This window comes from Gambusia affinis, linkage group LG18 (assembly GCF_019740435.1).
Source record: "Gambusia affinis linkage group LG18, SWU_Gaff_1.0, whole genome shotgun sequence".
In the NCBI taxonomy this organism is placed as follows: Eukaryota; Metazoa; Chordata; class Actinopteri; order Cyprinodontiformes; family Poeciliidae; genus Gambusia; species Gambusia affinis.
In genome coordinates, this window is record NC_057885.1 from 14,440,780 (window position 1) to 14,461,134 (window position 20,355).

Consider the following 20,355-nt stretch of genomic DNA (forward strand, 5'->3'; position numbering starts at 1 on the left):
AGTTAATGGATCCATGAGGACACCAGTGTTCTTATGACAGTTAAGAAGCTAAAAAAATCATGCTTAAAAGTAAATGTACATCTTAAGTGCATACTTCTGGAGATGCACAACGGCAGTTGGCAGACTACCATCTTTCAGTAAGTAGAGCCTGTGTTCAAATCCCAGCCTGCAGTCTTTCTACATGCAGCTTACAAGCTCTAACTGTGCATGTGTGGGTTCTCTCCAGGTACTCCAGCTTCACCCTGCAGTCAAAAAGATGACTGTTAGGTTAATTGATCTCTCTAAATTGTGTGTGCATGCATGTTTGTTTGTTCTGTAAATGTCTATGTTGCCCTGCGATGGTCTGTAGATGTGTCCAGATTGTACATCACCCAAAACTCGCTAAGAGAATAACCCAGTGTTTGTTCATTGTAGGGGCATCAATTTTTCCTTAAAAAAATCAAGACTTTCTAGTTATCACTAATATAAAAATGTCTCTGAGTAATTTTGAAAACAGGCGGGGTTTTTCACTGGTGCTGGGCTTTCCAACCCTCCTCCTAATTTTCATACTTATGCAACACTCCACGGCTTGGTTAATTTCTGAAAAGACTTCAATGCTGAGGATCAGTTTGCATAAACAAAGAAGAGATTCTGGTTCCACTTTGACTGCCAAATTTATTTGCTATAAATGATCTATATATATATAGTATATGATGTAGTTTCCAAATACTGTACAAATAGTTTATTGTTTCGAATGTTAGATATGAATTACTTCAATTTCCATCTATAGCTAAGAAGTTAGCTTATCACAAAGCAAAATATGCTGGCTGTCTATAATATGCCTTTGTGAGATGCATAAGTGAAGAGTGTAAGACATACTTAAATGATTAAAGATTTTAAGAAATCCAAATTTGCAGATTAAGCAAGCCCAAAATTAGAAATTAAGTGAACCAAAATTTTAAGAACTGTCAGAGTTAACACAGTTTTGCTGTGCAGAGGCCACATCTGTGCAAGGATGCGCCCTCAACCCAATGTAAGTGATGAGGTTGAGGGAGCAATCTTGCCAGTTTTGGCAAGGTTGTAAAACTGGCAAGAATTTTTTTTTTTCTGATAAAAATAGTGTTTCTTTTTTCATTTTTTTTTTTTCAGAAATGAACTGGATGGTTAATTAAGTATGAGCTTCACTCACACGTCTCTGTCTCTCTCAACATAGCTACCTCAGAGACTAATATTCTAGATACAGAATACACAAGAATTAGAAAATCTACTTATTTTAGAGTGCGGAAAGTGATATGTCCCCTTAATAAAATAATAATAACCATTTAAGAAACATGGATATTTTTCTGTCAGAAATTGTCAGTGTGGATCTTTTCGGGATGCCTTTGAACACAGAAACCTCTAACGGCATTAGAAATGCTGCTTGGCAGATGGAGTCCTAGTTAAAGCATTTAAAGCAAATGAAGTGAAATTACCTGAAATGCTCAAACCTTTAAGTTGTCATGTTGTGACTTCTTAAAGTGCTAACACTTAAGCTAAAGCACTGAAAATCAGTATAGCTGTCATCTGACTAATGAAGAATGAAAGCCATTTATACCCTACAGAAGTGCCACAAATTATTGATGTTATTATAGCTGTTATGGTTTATATGAAAGGACTGCCATCAAAGAAAACATCAGAAAATATGTTTTGTTGAAAAAATGATAATTAAAAACTATTCATTCTTTTGTTGATATTTTTATAACCTCCCCTTTTAGGTAGTAAGTCTCATCTCTGAGAAGAAAGACTTTCTGCCCTTCAAACAAAGCCTTTTAAAGTCCCTATCCATTTCCACCGGGCCTAAGACTGGCTTTGTTAGAAGTAAAATACAGGCAGTGTGACATAACGGGTAGAAGAGATAGATCATCAAAAATTGAAGGTGACACTCTGAATTGGCTGGCATTAAGATAAGATTGTTCTCGTTCTCCAGAGAGGGAGTTAAAGGCAGCTTACTTCTATAGGAGACGATTTTTGTTGTAAATCCCTGCCTATTACCGTTCCTCTCCATGAATAACTTAGCTGTCCTTGATAACACAAGTCTGGGACCACATCCTCATTTTCCCCCTATTGCTGACCAATTCTGGCAGATACACTTTGATTTGCAGGAAAAAAGAAAAAGACTGGTGAGCATGAGTGTACCTTTTGTCTCTTCCGGAGAGTGAAGTTCTTCCACAGGAGCAGAGAGAACTGCGTCAGGAGACCCATTATGGCTTTTCCTGGCAATATCTTGCCAATGTGTCGCGATGGCAACTGGCCCACTTAATAAACCCTGGAGGGAATAAAAAAGGCAGAGTTTGGTTTTAATACAGCGAAGCAATACATCTTGAGGGAATGCCTCTAATCACTCACTTCCCCAAGCCTTGGGGCTTCTGGTGCAGCACCTGTTCGAAGAATTATTATCACCTACGCTCAGCAAATCTCAGGACAGCCAACGTCTCAGCATGTGGAGATTACACAGTTTGCCTCCACAGCACAAGACGTTTTTTTAACAAACACCATGGAATTGAAAGATGATATGACACACATATTAGGGCTAAAAGAAATCTCTGTTCATATGTTGAAAGAAGAAGTTTCTTCTTTCAACATATGGCATAGTCTTCGTCTCAGAGACTTCTGACTTCCTAACTGTCAATTATTCAGTTTAAAAGACTATAGAGAACAATAAAAGTAAGATAAAAAGGTTTGAACAGCTTCATCACTTTTCATAGTAACAAAAGACTGGTGTAAAATATTTATTGCATATTTTACAGGCTACTCAACCCTGATTACACAGCTAATAAACAAATATGTCTGCTGTGCCATTTTATGTGGCTACATCAAGAATGACCTTTATTAAAGATCCACAAGTGAGTTTCTTGCCACTAGTATGAAATAAGGTACAGGTTATTAAAACAGGAATTTGGCTCCTTTGCTATTTTCAGTGGATTATTAGAGCCCTCCTTCTTGAACTCTAAGGGAAACTAAACTTAAACCCAACATGTGTATGATGAAGTCAATTCTGCAACTTTCGTGCAAAGTTACGATAATGTAATTATGTACTTTGATAGAAACATTAAGAACTAAGACAGGCATGGAATCCTGATCAAAACCACTGATCACGGGCGTGTTGTGGTGACGTAGGGGATAGTGCGACCCGGCCATCGCATTTCTGCATGTCTTCTCCCCTCTCCTTCCCCCTTTCCTGTCAGCCTACTTTCAAATAAGGGACACTAGAGCCCACAAAAGACCCCCTGGAGGGGAGAAAGGAAAAAAAAAACAAAAAAACAACAAACACTAATCACATCAGGACCTTCCAATAACAGACCCAAACTAGTATACAACCTCCAATAAGAACATCCACCAGAGATTAGTGCTAATGACACTAGTAAACCATACTTTGACAATTTGATTTTCGTATACCATTTTGTTGTTTTTCATAGATTCTACAATAAAAGAAGTAAAAATAAAATACAAAATAAGGGAACAAATTGTACTTTTTGCAACAGTCTGCTGGTAGCCTAAGATCCAATTTGCAACAAATTGATTCTTTGTCGAGTTCTTTGCCAACACATCATATTCATCTCTCGTGGAAACTTTTTGTGGCTGAATAATTTATAAGTAAGAGTTTTACAGTACAATAATGATGTGAAAACAAGAAAAAAAAATCCTCAGACCTAAGAATAAACCCAGTACAGAGGAAGCAAACCATAAAAAATAAGGAATGATTTAAGACTGTGGCAAAGCACTGTACTCCATACGTTGTATCCCATTCAATAAATTAGCATTTGCAGCAATAGTGTCCAGATCCAGTTCTCAATGACTGGTGTTCTGCCACATTGAGATGTGTCTCCTCAGCATGTCAGTGTTCTGCAGAAGCCTGATAACCATCATTTGATTAATATGAACCAGGGGCAGTACTAATGCTACGGTCCAGTTGTAGACAGAACCAGGAAGCTCTGACTTCCCAGACTTGGTAGAGCATTCCAGTGAATTTTCCCTGACTGGGAAGGAAAAATTCACTGGAATACTCTACCAAGTCTGATTTCCCACTGATAAAGTGGGAGCAACTCAGACTTTACAATATGGCTGGTTCTCACACAAACAGTAGTAAGCTGTCGGCGGAAATATGTTTATTTCATACAACATATGTAGGAGTGTGTCTAAAATCAATGTTACATGTTGCACGTGTAGCTCTATGATGAACAAATTAAAGTGGTTTATATGTGAAAAATAAAGCTGGATGTTTATAAAAGGTGCTGTAAACAATGTTTATGGGGATTGAAATGTTGAATTTCCGACTTCCTAACTTGAGTACTGTTACATGGAGCGTGATGTCAAACCTAGCTCCAATTTCCCCCTTCCAAGGTAACGGGAATGTGGCAAGGACTTTGGACTTTATAGCCCGAGAACTGGCTAGTGCTAAATTAATCGATGCCGGTTGAACTGAATTATTTCTCTACTGCTCTTGTTCAAAACTCATATTTTAACAGTCACCAGAGGCTGCAAAATCCAATTCCCCTCCATCAGAGTGGCTTTATTTGTAGTGTTTATTATGTGTTCATAACCCCTCTGTCCCTGATATTTCTTTGTCTTCTGAAGGAGATGGTTATGGAACTCTACAAGGACAAAAAAATAAAGATAAAAAACAACACAAAAACGAAAAGGGTGGGTCATTAAACCGAGGCTTCGTACATGCATGAAAACTCAACTCCTTCAACCTCTTGTATAATTAAGTGCAGCATTCTACCGCAGAGTTTGAGGCTCATCTTTTGAAACATGCAACGGACAAGATGGGAACAGCTCAGTACCACCTCCACTCAGAAATCACGTCAACCGTGAAGGGTACACAACATCTCTGGGAATTTACTGAAGCTGCGCATCAAAAAAAAAAAAGTGTATGTCAGACGTGCTTACATCTGAAGGAAAAAAAAATATTTTCCCCCAATTTTGTGATGTGGGTGAGAGTCGTAGGAAAAAGCTCAATTCAAGGACTTCCTCCTAGTTGAAAAGGGCTATGATTGTGATGGGAAAACAAGAAATCTACATGTTGAGCTGTTTTCCAGAACTTGATTGTAATCTATGACTTTCTCTTTTCAAATTAAGTTTGAAGAGACAGTTGCCATTTGGCACTTGTATCAGCTTATTACTGTATCAGTTCCAGAGAAAGCCAAGCTGAAATGAAAGCAGAAAAACCGTTCTTATATAAAAAGAAAGCAAACTATGGGGGGAAGTATAAGTGGTGATGCATGCCTGACACTTGGGAACCAAAGACTGAAGTACATTATTTCAGCCTCCAGGATAATCGAAAGGAAAAACAGATATTTGTCATAGAGCGTGAGAGCAGAGCACAGCAAAGAATGACAGCAAACATCACTTAGAAGATGGGTCGCCATGGCCCTCTGAAGAGCATAATGGGCCCTGTGCTTCTTTGCTCAATCTGTCTTTTTTTTCTCGTCTGCCTCCACCTCTCTCTTATGATCAGTGCAATTTTCACAATAATACAACAATTCTAGACAGTAAAAGCAGTGTCCAAAAAGGTAAACATGTCTACCGACAGGTAAGAAGATTGTATTTGGGCTCCTATACCATCCCACGTAGGTGTCAATATACGTTAGTTTTGCAAAGCAGGAGAAATAAAGCAAAATATCATGTTAACACTTATTTTTCAAATATTGTTAAAATTTATAGTGGTTCTCATTTGAAGTCGTACTTTTCTATGGGTTGTGTTTCTCTGGTACAGGAACATACCTTGATATAGGTAAAATAAAAATGCCAAAACCAAAAGGTGGTTTCAAAATACTCTCTACCAAAGAGGTTGATTTAAAAATAAAAGTCAAGTAATTTCCGTTTTTAGAAAATACATAACTTTTTATTCCCAAACTTAATGTTATTCATTTAAAAAAATCTGTAAAGCATGTGAGAATCAAAGGTACATTCAGTTTCCAGTTGGATGACAGATGTTACTCTCCCACGTTAACAGTTTTACAACAGTCTCAACAACAACCAAACTCTCTGGTCTTAAAGGAAGAGTTACTGCAGTCCTGCTGCAGTACCATCTGGCTCTACTAGATTGTGTTAGTTCAGATCAAAAACATGAGTTCATAGAAAATTATATTTTTCCTTCTCCCATTATTCTAGTGCAAATTTATTACCTCAACATATCAACAGACATCAAGCATGACTGGATTTTCCTGTTTCTCTACAAAAAAGGAATGCTGCAAGATATGATTTTCCTCTGGTGACCCATCAGCAGCCACGTCCTTCAGCTCTACAGCGCTGTGGGCCACTCCAACCTCTGAGTTTCTGCAGCATAATCACCCGCCTGTGGCAGCTGTGAAAACCTCCTTTGTATCGTTGCATTGCCTTTTTACTGCAGCGCTGCACCTTTAGCTATCAGCCCCCCTGTTCTCCCTTCAGGCACGTCTCATGCCTCCACCAAGCTGTCAGTAAGAGGGAGTTTACTGACCCCAAGATGAGACTTAATTTTCCTTTGGAGCCCCAAACTGAATTCTCAGCAAAGAAAGACGAGAGTTTCTGGATAATATAAGCAGCCTTTCCTTTCTCCTTTTATATTCAGAGATCATAGCCACAGACTGTAACACACACCTCTAAAAAAGGCAGAACAGTGCAATGTTGAACAATAGATTTAATGCTGTGAAATCAACTAACCTGCCACATATCTCTCAAAGCACAATTATTCTAGTGCCAAGATGATTTTACTGTTTCAGTTCACATTCTGAGGATAGCAGTGTCCTTGTCAGAAAATAAGTATGTACACAATGCAAACAGTGTTACACATAATGAAGAAAAGCCCTTTTCCACGGCTATTCATTTTCTCGATAGACTGACTTAGATGCACACCCATAATTACTTATTTGGGTTGAGAGTTATGCCATGCTTGAGAGAACAATGTGACAAAATTGTGCTGCTGCACACTGTTGTTATGTGGCTCAACAAGAGGTAGTGCCAACATTAAATGTGAAAACAAATAAAAAAAACTCATAATGGGGATTTCTTTTAGTCCTTTAGTTGAAAGAATAGAAAGCGACTGTTATTGAATAGGTACTTGACACAGATCAAGACTGACTGATGGTAAAATAATCCTTTAAACACGCATCCTAATATTTGGAGGTCAAATGGTTTGACTCCTTTGATATAGTCAAATAAGTCAAACTGTATATTTTGACAGCTGATTCAAATGTATCTACTGTATATATGGCAATCCGACACATGAAAATTCTTTGATTTACAATGTACAATAAAGCATTGTTAAAATGTATTTAAGCCAAAGAAGATCAAAAGTTAGTCCCCCAAAATATTGACAATAATAACATAACGATCGCAGTCAAAAGAATTTATGGAATGCCTTAAGTCAAAGTAAACTAAATAATAATAAGAAAAAACAAGGTGATAAACAGAAAACAAAACTCTTCAGAAAAAGATAACAGGTCAGTTTCTAAACTTGTTGACCTCTGACCAGAGTGTAGCTACCTTCTACTACATCAAGGACAATCCATCTTGTTAAAAGCTTATGTCATCTGAAATAGATTTGTTGAACATGACAAGGAGTTCGCTGTGCTCCAACAGCCTCCACAGTCACCAGAATTCAATTCAATGATGTACCTTTAGGATGTGATGAAATGGGAATATCAAATCATGGATGTGCAGCTGAAAAACAAATTTGCAATGCAGTCGTCCATACAAATAATCTTTGAGGAATGGTTCCAACATCCAGCAAAATAAAAGCAGTTCTAAAGGCAAAAGTGGTACCTAATAGAGGTGGACGAGTGATGTAACCGTTTTTCTTTTTGGTTCTAAATTCTAGATTACTGGCTGGCTGCTATATTACGTGAGCAAGTGGCGTTCACGGAAAGAAAAGACGACTGTTCAGTTGTCCTTCCCAGAACAGTAAAATACTGTCATAATGTTACAGTACAATTACAGCAGGCCATTGCCCTGTAGGACATTTGCTGCAGGTTATTTCGCTGGAGAACATGTTGAGTATCTGAAAATTGTGCCATGCAGAGCAAAGCTGTCAATCACATTTTTCTGCTAATTGCTCCTTCATTAGAAATGAATCAAAGCGATGGCTAAAATATTATGGGATAAATCTTAGCAGTTAGTGAATCATTACTGCATGTCAATCATAGACATGCTTTTGGTATATGTGCGGTGCAAAGGTATACACACCTCTCAGCTTCCACTTGAAGCAGTAAATCATTGAAATATATAACTCAACAGGGGTCAAAGCTCACAGCACTTCCAGATTAGCAAACAAGCTCTCTGTCAAATTTTAAATACATTTGACAGAGAGCTTGAATGTGTGATTTTGAACACATTCAAAATCCAACAGTCAATAAACAGTAACATTTTCATTTCTGGTCATTTTTGTGAACATTAGGCATCACTTTACTTTTCCTTGTTTTCGCCTTCTTTTTTTTTCTTTTCTTCTTTTTGTACAGCAGTAGCCTGCAGACCAGTTTAATAAGCGTTTTCAAATGTGATAAGCAGTTCTCAAGCCAGTCCATTTGATCCCGCTCCAGTCTAGAAGGGAGGGAAGGAAACACAAACAGCTACTCTGAGCTCAGAGTCTGAGCGCGCCTCAGGAGTACAGGAGCGAGCTACAAAAAAACAACCACAGCCAGACCAAAGACAGCATCACGGGAGGCCTGGCTGCAGAACACGTGTCCTGTTAGAGAAAACAAACTGTCAGAAACAACTTACCTCCAAGCTGTGCGGTCTTTACCCATCAGCACATCCTAGGGCTTCTACGAACGGAGCAGGTTCTACCTGCCAGGCCTTTATGCCTCACCGAAGAGTCTATCTCTCTCTTATTTCTCACTCCCGTGCCTATCTCCTGCTTCCGCTCTCCTCTTTCACCCACAGTCATAAAATATGCAAATGGCCTCAGTAGAGAACACAGTGGTGACTGTAACCACGGTAATACTCCAACCAGGTAGAACACAAGAGTCGTACATTACACAGAAAATTCCCTAAAGCTTAGTCCCGCAGCAGACTGTGTTTATCAGCTTCTACTCTCTGACTGAGCGAGGAAGGGCAAACAGGAGCGCTGACCTGTATTTCATTGGCCTTGTGTCTCAGTTTGTTTGGGATTTAGTCACCTACCTGTTGACTTAGCTGTTCCTGAACTAATTAGTCTGAATTAATCCTCTTCTTTTAATAAATAAAGCATTAGTCGGAGAGGTTAGAGACCAGATGGGATCATAAGAAGTTCATTTATTTGTTCATTTGTTTACTGAGGGACGAGGCCAAGATGCACATGTTGATGATATTGTCGATGCTCAGTTGAATGCGTCACATGGGGGAGAGCAGCTAAGTGCATCGACCGTAGGCTTTTATAGCACCAATATAATTTGGTAACAAGAGGGCTAAGATTTTATTATTCAGGATGACAAAGAATAATACCAAAGGTGCACTGGGAGGATATAATTATGTAGATGAGATGGGTGTTTACTGAAAGCGGAGACAAGTAATGAAAAGAGAAACCTCACACTGGATGATGCTTCTGTCATGTTAAAACAGTTACAGATGTTTGTTTCGTGCTGTTTTAATTTCACCTTAATAGGAGCCATGTTCCACTGTATAACATTTCTATCTCCAACACACAGTTACTCAAATTGGCATACCTCCAATAACAAAGCTAGACTTTGACTAGACCATTCTAACACAATATGTTTACAGAATACATTTTCCAAGTGATGGTTTCATTTATGGAGGGAAGAAAGATATACAATCCAACTTGGTCATATGCAAATGTTAGGATCCCTTAGCTTTTGGAAAGCTGAGTTAAATATTATGTTCCACATTCTTGTCATACCTGTAGAATCAAGAAATCATTTCCAGGGAACCTCTTCAAGATATCAAAAAGCAACATATCCTGCCCCACCTGAAAATACAATTATGATTTTACAAAGACTTTGTACAGCTACATGTATCCAAAAAAACAGTGCAATGAATAGATAAAGTCTAAAAGCAATCAAATATACAAAGTTTTTTTCATGACTGTTGCCAAACAGTCACCTTTAATGCTCCTTTCAAAGAAGCTACGTTTTCCAGTACTTACAATCACTTAGGGGTCAGTGTGACTTGTACTTCAGTTGCGGGCCCATACTCTCAATTAGTTACACACATTTGAGCTCATGGAGCCCAGGTGAAAAACTGACTTCTCAAAAGTAATTGCTTCAACTAATGAAGTGCTGCTGCTCCAACGAGCCAGTGCTGTGGAGTACGTCTGTCGTTCCCAGGTCAGTAAACCTTTTTATTCTGCCATATACAAAAAGTAAAATAAAATAAAATATCCCTTTCAAAGGACAAAGTGAACAGAAGCTTTGCCTAATGCACTCAGTAAGTAAGGCAAACTAGTAAAGATCCATCAGAAAAGCAGATTTTCCTCCTGGCAAACACTTCATTAGCTGGTTTTCACCTCATCATCTATAAATCATGTACTCTCTCTGGGACTTCTACATTGAATAATTGGAGAGCCATTTCCTATTCTGAAATGGAAAGCAGTGATTGAAATAATTTGTAAACTGTGTGGATTAAAGAGTCCAGGAGAAAGATTAGCAAAAGTAAAACTAATAGGGCATTTTGGATAAAGCCCCAAATGTAACCATGGAAAGACAGATTAATTAAACAAAGCTGGGTGAAATGTTCTCTCCAGTCTGGCTTGTTCCAAGCTGTACTTTAATCACGTCGTGAGAAGACTCCCCAATGGAGCCCTTTAACACTTTATTCCACTCCTCTGCTCACACGAGTACCAATGTTTCCTGTGATTTACAGTGAGATTATCTTCTAGACAACAATGGAGGAACAATAAAAAACATTTTGTAGCCTACAGTGTTTTATTGGCCAAGTGTACAAAAAAAAAGAAAAAAAGTTAGCACAGAATGACTTATTTGTAACAAAGTTTGAGTTGGAAGTTTTGCATCGTTAAGCTCATATGCATGTGTGTGTATGGCTTTATATTTTATACATCACAAGGACCATTTTTCAAACTCACTAAATTGTGGGGATCAAACTACTGTTTTTGAGTTAGGAGTTAGGTTTAGAGCTAAGATGTGAATTTAGTTTATGTTAGGTGTAGGGTTAGGTACATAATGGAAATAGTTAGGTTTAGGGTTAGGACAACAGTTAGGCTAAGTCCTTGTGAAGACAGAAAGACATGCCATCTCTGTGTGAGTGTCCTTGTCATTGCCTTGTCAGGAGTTTAGAACAGCAGTTCTAAACTCCTGAAAGTTACAGTGAGAGAAATTGGATCTTGAAGTGGAAAGACAATAATGGTCAAGAAGAGCTCCTTGTAAGATTTCTAGTGGAGTCAAAACAAAAAAAAAGAATAAAAATTTAAAAGATTTGTCCTGGAGCCAAGAAGTACTTGCAAAGAGATTTTGGAAAAATCTGGAAATAACAGGTAGTTTTAGCAATGGTCACAAAACCCCAGTGAACTTCACCTCACAAGGCTCCCCTACTGATAAAAAATGCTGAAGCATGTCAAAACATGTTTGATGTTTTCTGCAGAGGAATTGGACAAGCCAATGAAATAAATAATAATAATAATAATAATAATAATAATAATAATAATAATAATAATAATGTGTGTTCCAATGAGTCTCATTTGTCAAATCAAAAGGTTTTAACTTTGATTCACTGGAGTGCTAAAACTTTAGAAATGGTTTGTAACCCTCTCCATATGTCAGTGACCTTGTTTTAATTATTTGTTCTAGCCAATGTATTGGGCATCTCCTTACAACCGTTTATACTAATATTGATTCATCTTACTGGAAGCAACAATATTTTTTATTAGTTTCACCTGTGCCAACAGTCAGTCACTTGTGAATTATTCTATTCAGCAATTATACTGAATAGAATTTTTTTCTTTTAGATAAATTTATAGACGCTGAAAATATGAGGAGAACTGCAGAATTATAGCTGTTTCTGTGGCTTTCAATTCTTTCTTAGCAAGTGAAAATTCATCCTGAAGGAGGGAAAAGCAGAAAACTTGAGGGAAAATAGATAATGGCTTTCCTCAACAGATATTGTAACTTGATTCTGACTGCAGGCTCTGGTTAAAATTGCGTTTGTTTTGACGTCAGCCAGCATAGCCCACACATACTGTGAAGAGGGAGAGGTTTTGTAAAACTTGGGTAGTGTGTTTTGACATTAATGCTACATAGTCTGCAGAGAGAACATAGTGCAGAGAAGAAAAAAAAAAAACAGCACACATATTATTACTATTATATTTAGACCAAAGAAGCAGATTTGAGGTATTTCTGTAATATATTTGTAAGATTCAAAAGGTTAAATTGGTACATTTCTTAGAGTATATGAATGTAAAAGTTAAAAATTACAAAGTTAAAAAGTAGAAAAGGAGTTTGGTCTGTAGAGACAGAGATACAATAATGAAGAAAGCCAAATACACAGAAAAATAAAGGTAATCTGAAATTCAAGTGATCTGACAGAATATGTTGAAGATTTTCACCCTGAAATAAGGTTACTAATACTAAAACACCAGAGGAAAATAATATTACATGTGTGAGAGAGTTGTTGTGTTCAGCTGGCAAAGTTGGAGCAATTCTTATTATTTCCCTTCAGAAAATAAGTTAAACATAGGACTTTACCTCACCTGTGCCTGATTTTAATCTATGATCAATGGGTTAGTCTGCCCAGTCACAGCCAGACATGGCACCTGCTGCTGCTCTCGCATGGAGAACCACAGGAACAACAGTTCCAACCCAGTTGTTTGCCGGCAAATTGATGGGGCTCGAATCTGCCCTGGTATAATCTGCAGTACTTGCTCTTGCCCTCTTTAACTTACACTAGCAGTGTCATTGTAAGGTACGCAAACATTTAGCATTATAAAAATTACATGCAGACTGTCAAAAAGCAAAAGTAAGGCAGATGTACATTTGAAGAACATTAGCAAGGTAGTGTAACGTTAAACATAAATCGTGTCCAACACCTATTGAAATAAATGCATAGTAATTTAGCCGATCTTGGTTCCTCATGTATTGGATTTTTTTGAAGGCACAATTAAAATTAAACTGTTCTATTGAAAGGCTATAACTTGTTAATATGTTCCTCCTACTAGATGATACTCCCTGCGTTTCTGCCATGTTGAAACATGTCCATATTAATATCATCACCAGTCTATATGAACACTACAAAGTTTTAAAATGTAAGAACATGTTAAGAATATCCTCACAAGAAACCATCCAACTAAAGCTAAATGTAATTATTTGATTTAATCGATATGTGGTTTTTCAAGATCTTTACATGGGAAACATCTGGGAAAAAGTGTGCATTTTGTAGAACCACCTTTTGCCACAGGTTCAATTCGTTACCAGATTTAGACATCTAGAGAAATTGTTGCCAATTAGCTCAAGTTCAGTCAGACTAGATGGAGAACATCTATTTTCTATTTTAAGCAAAGATTCAAAATTTTATTGATCTTTAAATCTTTGCAGCTTTACATCTGTGATCATTTTTCTTTTCAAGTGTCCAATCTATGACAGATTTTCTTCAATTTAAGTCTTCATACTTTTTCGGAGGGGCACAAATCTGTTCACATCTTAGGATAAGACGAGTGGATACAATGTATTTTACTATGTGAAATCAGAATAAAGGTCAATGCAAATCCTAAACATGCCTATTGCATTTTTACTTGTACAAACTTTAGTCTTATAAGTCACCGTGTAACTTTTAATTATTTCAGTTATGTACTTCCTTGTGTCATCACAAAAAGTCGTATTAAAAGATAGTGAGGTTTGTGATTGTGAAGGGACAAAATATGAAAAAAATCAATAGGGATGAATACAAAACACTGCATAAGCTTTGTCAAATTCAAGTTGCTTCAACATGGCAGAAGGCCATTTATTTTCCTGACAATCTATTTGCTCTAAAGCTCTATTTCATATTGACTGCTAGTGACTTCTCCACAAACCTCATATACTACAAAGTCCAATTGTCCCTTTTGATCTCTCTAGCTTAAATATGAATATTTATTCATTGAACTTTTAATTTGCTTCCTGGCAAACATTTATTGGTATTGGTATTCAAAATATACTTACCTCAACCTCATTTCATGTTGCAATGGTTTTATGTTGCGTATTTGTTTAATGGCTTTAAGTAGCCTTCTATATAGATCCGTCAATCCTTTTCATTATTTTACAGCTCAGTAATGAAAGCATGAACTAGAGCTGAGCTATATTGACTTAATAGGAGCTTTTAGCAGCCCGTATACTGTCCATTTCATTTTGTAGTGCTGGGTAAGACGTTTATGTCCTTGGCATTTCCAGAAGTCAACAACCTGTAAGCTTGGGCCTTGAGACACAGTGCCGGTCCTTCCACTGATGGGAACACGACTTTGGTTTTGAAAACACAAAATAATTTTTTTACCTAGTTTAATATATTTTTCTAAGCACCTAATTTTCACCTACTGTGATTAAGTGTTTCAGTAAAATTAATCTCTGCTTCTCTGAGGAATATGTGCTGATTAGAAGTTTTCTTCAGGGTGAAACAATCGCACAGCCATCAACATTTAAACTTTAAAAGCAACTTTGAATTTCTTGTGGGGTTAAATTCTCAAATTTATGCAATTAATGCAGCTAAATATTATTCTTACATGGCACTGCTTTTAATCATAGTTTAAGCTTGAGACAGCTTGTTTTACAAATTATTTAAAAAAGTATATTTATTGGAAAGCCCCAAAATGACACAAGGGATTCACAAATGAGAAAACACTTAAAATTTTCATTTTCTGGAAGGTTTGTAAGCATCTCTTAACAAAACTAAATCCCTTTATGCTCCAAGATGAGTGCACTTCAAAGAGATTACATTCAAAATCACTAACTGGAGACAGTGATTTATACATAGAAACAATATGTGAAACTAGGTAAAGTAATTTTATTTATATAGTACATTTTCAGCAATAAGTCAGTTCAAAGTGCTTTATTTACTATTAAACAATAGTATCACTTATTGTATGGGAGTTGCACTGGATTGCTTCATTTTCTTCTGAATGTCCCAGTTATGTTCACAGTTTATGTGTCCACTTTCGCTGAAGCTACCAATAATGTGAAAGAGTGACCAAATTATTCCTTCAGCGAGCAAAAAGAATGATGATTGCGTATTGATTACTTTCTATTGAACCAATCAGTGGAGGAGCTTGTGTCTGCGATGTCTCTGGAGATAACGCAGGCCATTTTCTGCTTCTCTGAGAGAACTTTAAAATCAGAAAGGATGATGAGATCACTGGATGTTGGGCTCTAAAGCCTTATTAAAACAACGAATGGTGCCATGCATTAGAGGCTGTTTAAACAGAGGAGAGTGGCGCAACATCAATATACAAAAGCGGTGGTGTTTGGGAAAAGTGATCGTTCACATTTGTTCACGACAAATGGCCACATACATCCGAGGCTCGGACAAAGAAAGACTTGATTAATGCTCCTGGTTTGTGTCTCAGAGAAACTCAAGTCCTGTTTTACAGAAATAAATAGCAGTATTTTGCACATTGTGAGCTGCAATTGAAGATCAGTGAGACAAAAATAAAGGCTTTTTTCCTGAATAGTGGAAAAATAAATGAATGAATGCAGTAAAGCCTTTGAATTTTCAAGCTAAACAATTCCCTCCCCCTCCTAGTTTTTAGCTAAAGACAAAAAACATTTGTGGCCTGTTTTTTCATCTTTTTTTCACATAAAAATATTACTTTATGTTCATGTTTTTGTGTTGAGCCTTGTTTGAATACCTAGTTGTATCAAAAGAAATTACTCTTAAAAGAAGTTGCAAAAATAAAGAAGTGTGAAAACCAGTAGTCCTTTCAGATTATTGGGACTTGAAACATGAATGTATTGTTTTTTCCTTGTTATTGTTGGACATGAAAAGCTGCCACCAGCAGACAGAGTTATTCTAATTACTGAACATGAAGGAATTCTAATAAGGAAATGCATTAGACGTCCCACTTTCTACACTGTTTACAGCTTCAAACTTTATCATATTGTAAAGCCTTCAAAATGAATTAGTGTTTTAATTTGGTGAGTACTGTGCTATGACCACTGTTTATGGGCCCATGTCAAGGAAAATGGCAGAGTGCTAATGGCGGGCCATGTTCTCAGAGGAAACACTAACTTGGACAGAAATGGCCATGTATTACTGTCAATTAGTACAACTGCCAAATGAGCTGTTAACATGTGTCTTTCTGCTTTTTAGAGGTGAGGCAAAGATAGAATGTTGTCTTACATTATGTGAAGTACTTAACCTTTGTGTTTCTAAATATACAAGTTCGAGAGGTTGTTTAGGTTTTTATTAAACGAGGTTCTATGGTTTTATTCAGATAAGTGTCTTTCCTTCATAATTAACTTTCTGAATGACCTCGGTTTGAAGAACAGAACTTCAGCTCGACTCGACGATCAGAATTAGTTTATAAAAAACTTTGATGAATATATCTTACTTGATAAGCCAGACAAAATCAAGCACAGGCATAGCCTACAGTGTAAAGTGTTAATGCTGTGGGGGTGGAGTTAACGCAAAGTATTGTAAATGAACAGCGTTAGTTGTAGAAAGCTGGTCAGATTTAGAGACAATATTTTTGAAAGCTTGAGGCGTGTTTTCTCAGTAATCTTTGTAGAGTGCAGACATCCAAAGATTTTCTTCATTTATGTATTCAGCTTGTTGTGTGAAAATGTGTGTTCATCTGGAAAGAACATAACATAGATCTGAACTCTGCAATGTGTAAATGACCAAAAACATTGGGAGGCAGAGAAGAGAGTAATGGAAAGACCTGGGTCAAATCAATCCAAATCTTGGCTTTAAAAAAAAAAAAACATCTTCAGTTTATGCTATAAGAGATTTAATTTGAACTATTTTACCTGTCTAACACAAAAGTAAAAGTGTAATGATCATAAATAAAACTCTCAGTTTCCCATAACCTAAATTATTTTCACTGTTATTTCCTGGAAGTCTGAAGTCAACTGTCCTCCAAAACTCCACAAAAATGCCATTTCATTCAAACATGTTTCCATTTCCAAGGCTGAAATAAATGAAATGCTGTTTAAATTCCAACAACTATTTAATCGCCTTCAAGACAGGCAAGAGAGCGCAATTTAAAAATATGTCATGTCTTGCCTGTCAAATATTTTAGTAGCCATTTGACTAATTTTTACATGGAAAAAATTCTAGATAAACATTAATTACAGAAAATGCACCTCCTAATTTCAGGGATACAGATTTTAGTGCATTTATTGAAGACATTTTCCAAGTAGAGAATGCTCAAATTAAAAAGAGAATATTTGACATGTTATTGTCTAATGATCTCCAGGAAGCAAGTTTCTTAATGATGTGTTAAATTAATTTATCTTGGCACACAGACATCAAGAAATTAAAAAATACACTCATTAGGAGGTAATTAATAATCAGTAAAATACAAAATTATAATCTCTTCATGATTTCCACAAGCAATTAAAACACTATTTTAGTCTGGTGTAATTATGACAAGTTCTATGAACATATCAGAAGATAATATCCTGCTGCCTGCAGACCAACAGGTTTTTATGGTTGAGTGACTGTTGTAAAATTCGCTAGGATTAGTCTGAGGAATTATATAGATATAAAAACACCCAAGACTGGAAGTTTGGAAATAGAAGTTAGAAATGTTTGATTGAAAAAAAAAAAAAAAAAAGCAGCACAGAAAACAGCTAGATATACGGATACCATTACATTAAATTTAGTTTTACAGAATGTTATTCCTCTAGCAACTGCAGAAGTGAAATAACATTTTACTATACTGCAAAAAAAAAATAAAATAAAATAAAAAAATTTAAAAAAATAAATAAATCACACTGTGCATTTCACAATCAGGTCTAAGGCAGTGAAAAATTATATTGAAGAAATGTTTTTGCTTAGTCATTAAAATAATTCCAAGGAGTACAGGATTAACATGAAATATTATACTTAAAGTCAAAGCATGAAGGTAATTTATGTCATTCCGATATGTTGACTATGTACTATAGGAAATGAAAGAAAAAAAAAAGGGGGAAACCCCCCCCCCAAAAAAAAACCCTTTAGATCCAGGGCTACCAAGTTTAATAGCAAATCAACGGTTAACTCATACCATCTCCCACATTCACAATGTTTGACCGTAACAGGTCCTGTTAAGATGGCAAAAACTTATCTCTGTGTGATGCTGCAGAGCTCAGCTCTAAAGCTGAGATTACAGGGAAATTGAGTTGTACCTTTTCATGCTGTATTTGAGAACAAGCGGTTTCTGTGATTCACCTCACCGCATGAGAGAAACGTCGATAAAAGGTGGATAAACTGGATCGAGGACGTCTGCAGGAGCTGCTTTGGTCTCTTAATAAGGACCAGTGCCTAAGAGATGACAGAACAGAGCTCTGCTGTGTTTTCCAGCACAATGCTTTGGTTTACAGAGAATTATGTGTGCCGTTAAAATGAATTATTTACAAACACCAAGTAGAAAGACACTTAATCTTTTATTTTACTCACTGACTAATATTTGCATGAAATCGGACTAAAAATTTTCTGTCGTACTTCACTCAGCCTTACTAGAATCAATTTTGTTTGTAGCGCTATTTAATTTACTAAGGGATTAGATGGCATATAATATCAGAAGACTGAATTCATCCTCTGGAGCTGTTGTCAATAATCAATAAAAAACAACACAAAAGAATAACTGCTTTCAATACCATGTATCTTATCGAAGGGAAAATTAAAATGAACACCACAAGACAGAAATCATACATAGAACCCCCCCAAAAAAATACCTGCAATATATATACACAGTACTGCAGTAGATCTTTCATATAAATGTGCACAAAAGTCCTAAATTTCCCCACTGGTCAGCACAAAAAAAGGGTCACCTTTTTCTGGTAAATTACCAGCCTGCTAGTTAACTAGACTTGTTTCAGTTATTATATGCAGAAATAAATCCAATTATATCCACAATCTAATCTTTCAGACAAAATAAAGATATCAGCATTTATCTCATTGTCTTAAACACATATATTGAAATTAAGAAGTTTGATCATGTGACAATTGATGAACACACAATTAGCATTGGCTAGCACCACCAACATGCTAAAGAAACAAAACAACATTGTGTTCACTACTCACCAATTCCATATAGAGTTCAGTGCATGACATCTTCATGGCTCCAAGCTCACTGGGTACTCAGATCTATATAATTTTTTATATTGTGAGTTTTAAAAGTGCATAATAAACAAAGAGATAAACTAATTGTTTGGAAGCTCATACCTGTAGCTCCTTTGTCTCCAGCTCTGGGAAAGCTGGAGCAGGCTTGAATAACCACTCTAGATGCAGTGATTGGCTGAATGCACTGTGTGACTGACTGTCACTTTAAGGACAGTTTACCCTGGGTTGCATGTTGCTACATGCAGACCTGAACAGACCTGTTCTTTTTTACTTTCATCATATTAAGAAGATTGCACCCGTTTTCTGTATTTTTTGGTGGAGCTGACTCAAATTTTACGAGTCAAGTCATACATTTTTGGTTTCTTTCTGCAGGCTTCTCGCAGCAGTTTGGCAGAAATTTGGCTTATTCCCCTTGACAGAAATGTGAAATGAGACTCTTCAAGTTTTAAATGCAACTTTCTCCAACACACCTGATTTATATGAATGACTTGCTATTCCTTTGGTTTCTGAGAAATGCAACAGAATGCTAGAAATCATAAGAGACCTTGAATACTAATTATGCAAAATTTACTCAACAGGGACTGTAATCCACCACACATACATAAAACAAAACAGCAGACACACCCCATAACTATTAGAACAAGTTTGCTTGTCCAAGTATTTTTCGTCTTTCAAAGAGTAAAGGTTCGGTTGACAAAGATTTTCTGAAAGGTCTGACCTTGGGATTTACACTTGATCCAAAATGCTCTCTGTTCAAAGTCTGATTGACATTTAAAGAAATGGTTCATTGATCTACTCAGGTTATTTCCTCTAACGTGACACACTCTGCCCAGCAGGAAGTTGACTGGAAGCTAAGAATTAAATTAGGCTGCATAAGCTGACTAAAAGCTTCTGTGTTACAAGTTAAGATGACAGATGCTGATGAACAGCTTAAAACCATACAACAGAAATACATAAGAATTTCATATACCGTATTTAGAACTTGTCGGTTCTTGCATGTAGTTTACAAATGAAGGGATCTGTTGTGGGATTCCACCTGGATAGCTTGGCATTGAGTTATACAAATTATGACATTTCTCTGCAGCTCTTCTCTCGCTAATGCTGAAATTTTAGAGCAAAACATTTTCTGCTGTTTTGCAGTTCTTGTCCACATTCAAACAGCCCTTTTATTACATAAAAAGA

General features: G+C 36.5%; 1 protein-coding gene across 6 annotated transcripts in view; it reads right to left on the reverse strand.

The window, feature by feature from the left end:
* LOC122820345 (phospholipid-transporting ATPase ABCA1-like) overlaps nucleotides 1-19,341 on the reverse strand; it is a 192,358-nt gene extending 173,017 nt beyond the window's left edge. For 3 of the 6 annotated variants that reach the window (XM_044097692.1, XM_044097696.1, XM_044097691.1), the window contains exons 1-3: nucleotides 19,276-19,341; nucleotides 19,135-19,197; nucleotides 2,155-2,284 (exon numbers count right to left, since the gene is read on the reverse strand). In XM_044097692.1, coding sequence (XP_043953627.1) covers nucleotides 2,155-2,220 — 66 coding nt within the window. In that variant the 5' untranslated portion in view covers nucleotides 2,221-2,284; nucleotides 19,135-19,197; nucleotides 19,276-19,341. Of the gene's footprint in view, nucleotides 1-2,154; nucleotides 2,285-7,617; nucleotides 7,636-8,718; nucleotides 8,999-18,284; nucleotides 18,373-19,134; nucleotides 19,198-19,275 lie in introns of those variants that run through there. The other 3 variants (XM_044097694.1, XM_044097693.1, XM_044097695.1) reach the window with 3 other exon arrangements.
* Nucleotides 19,342-20,355: the final 1,014 nt, after the last annotated feature.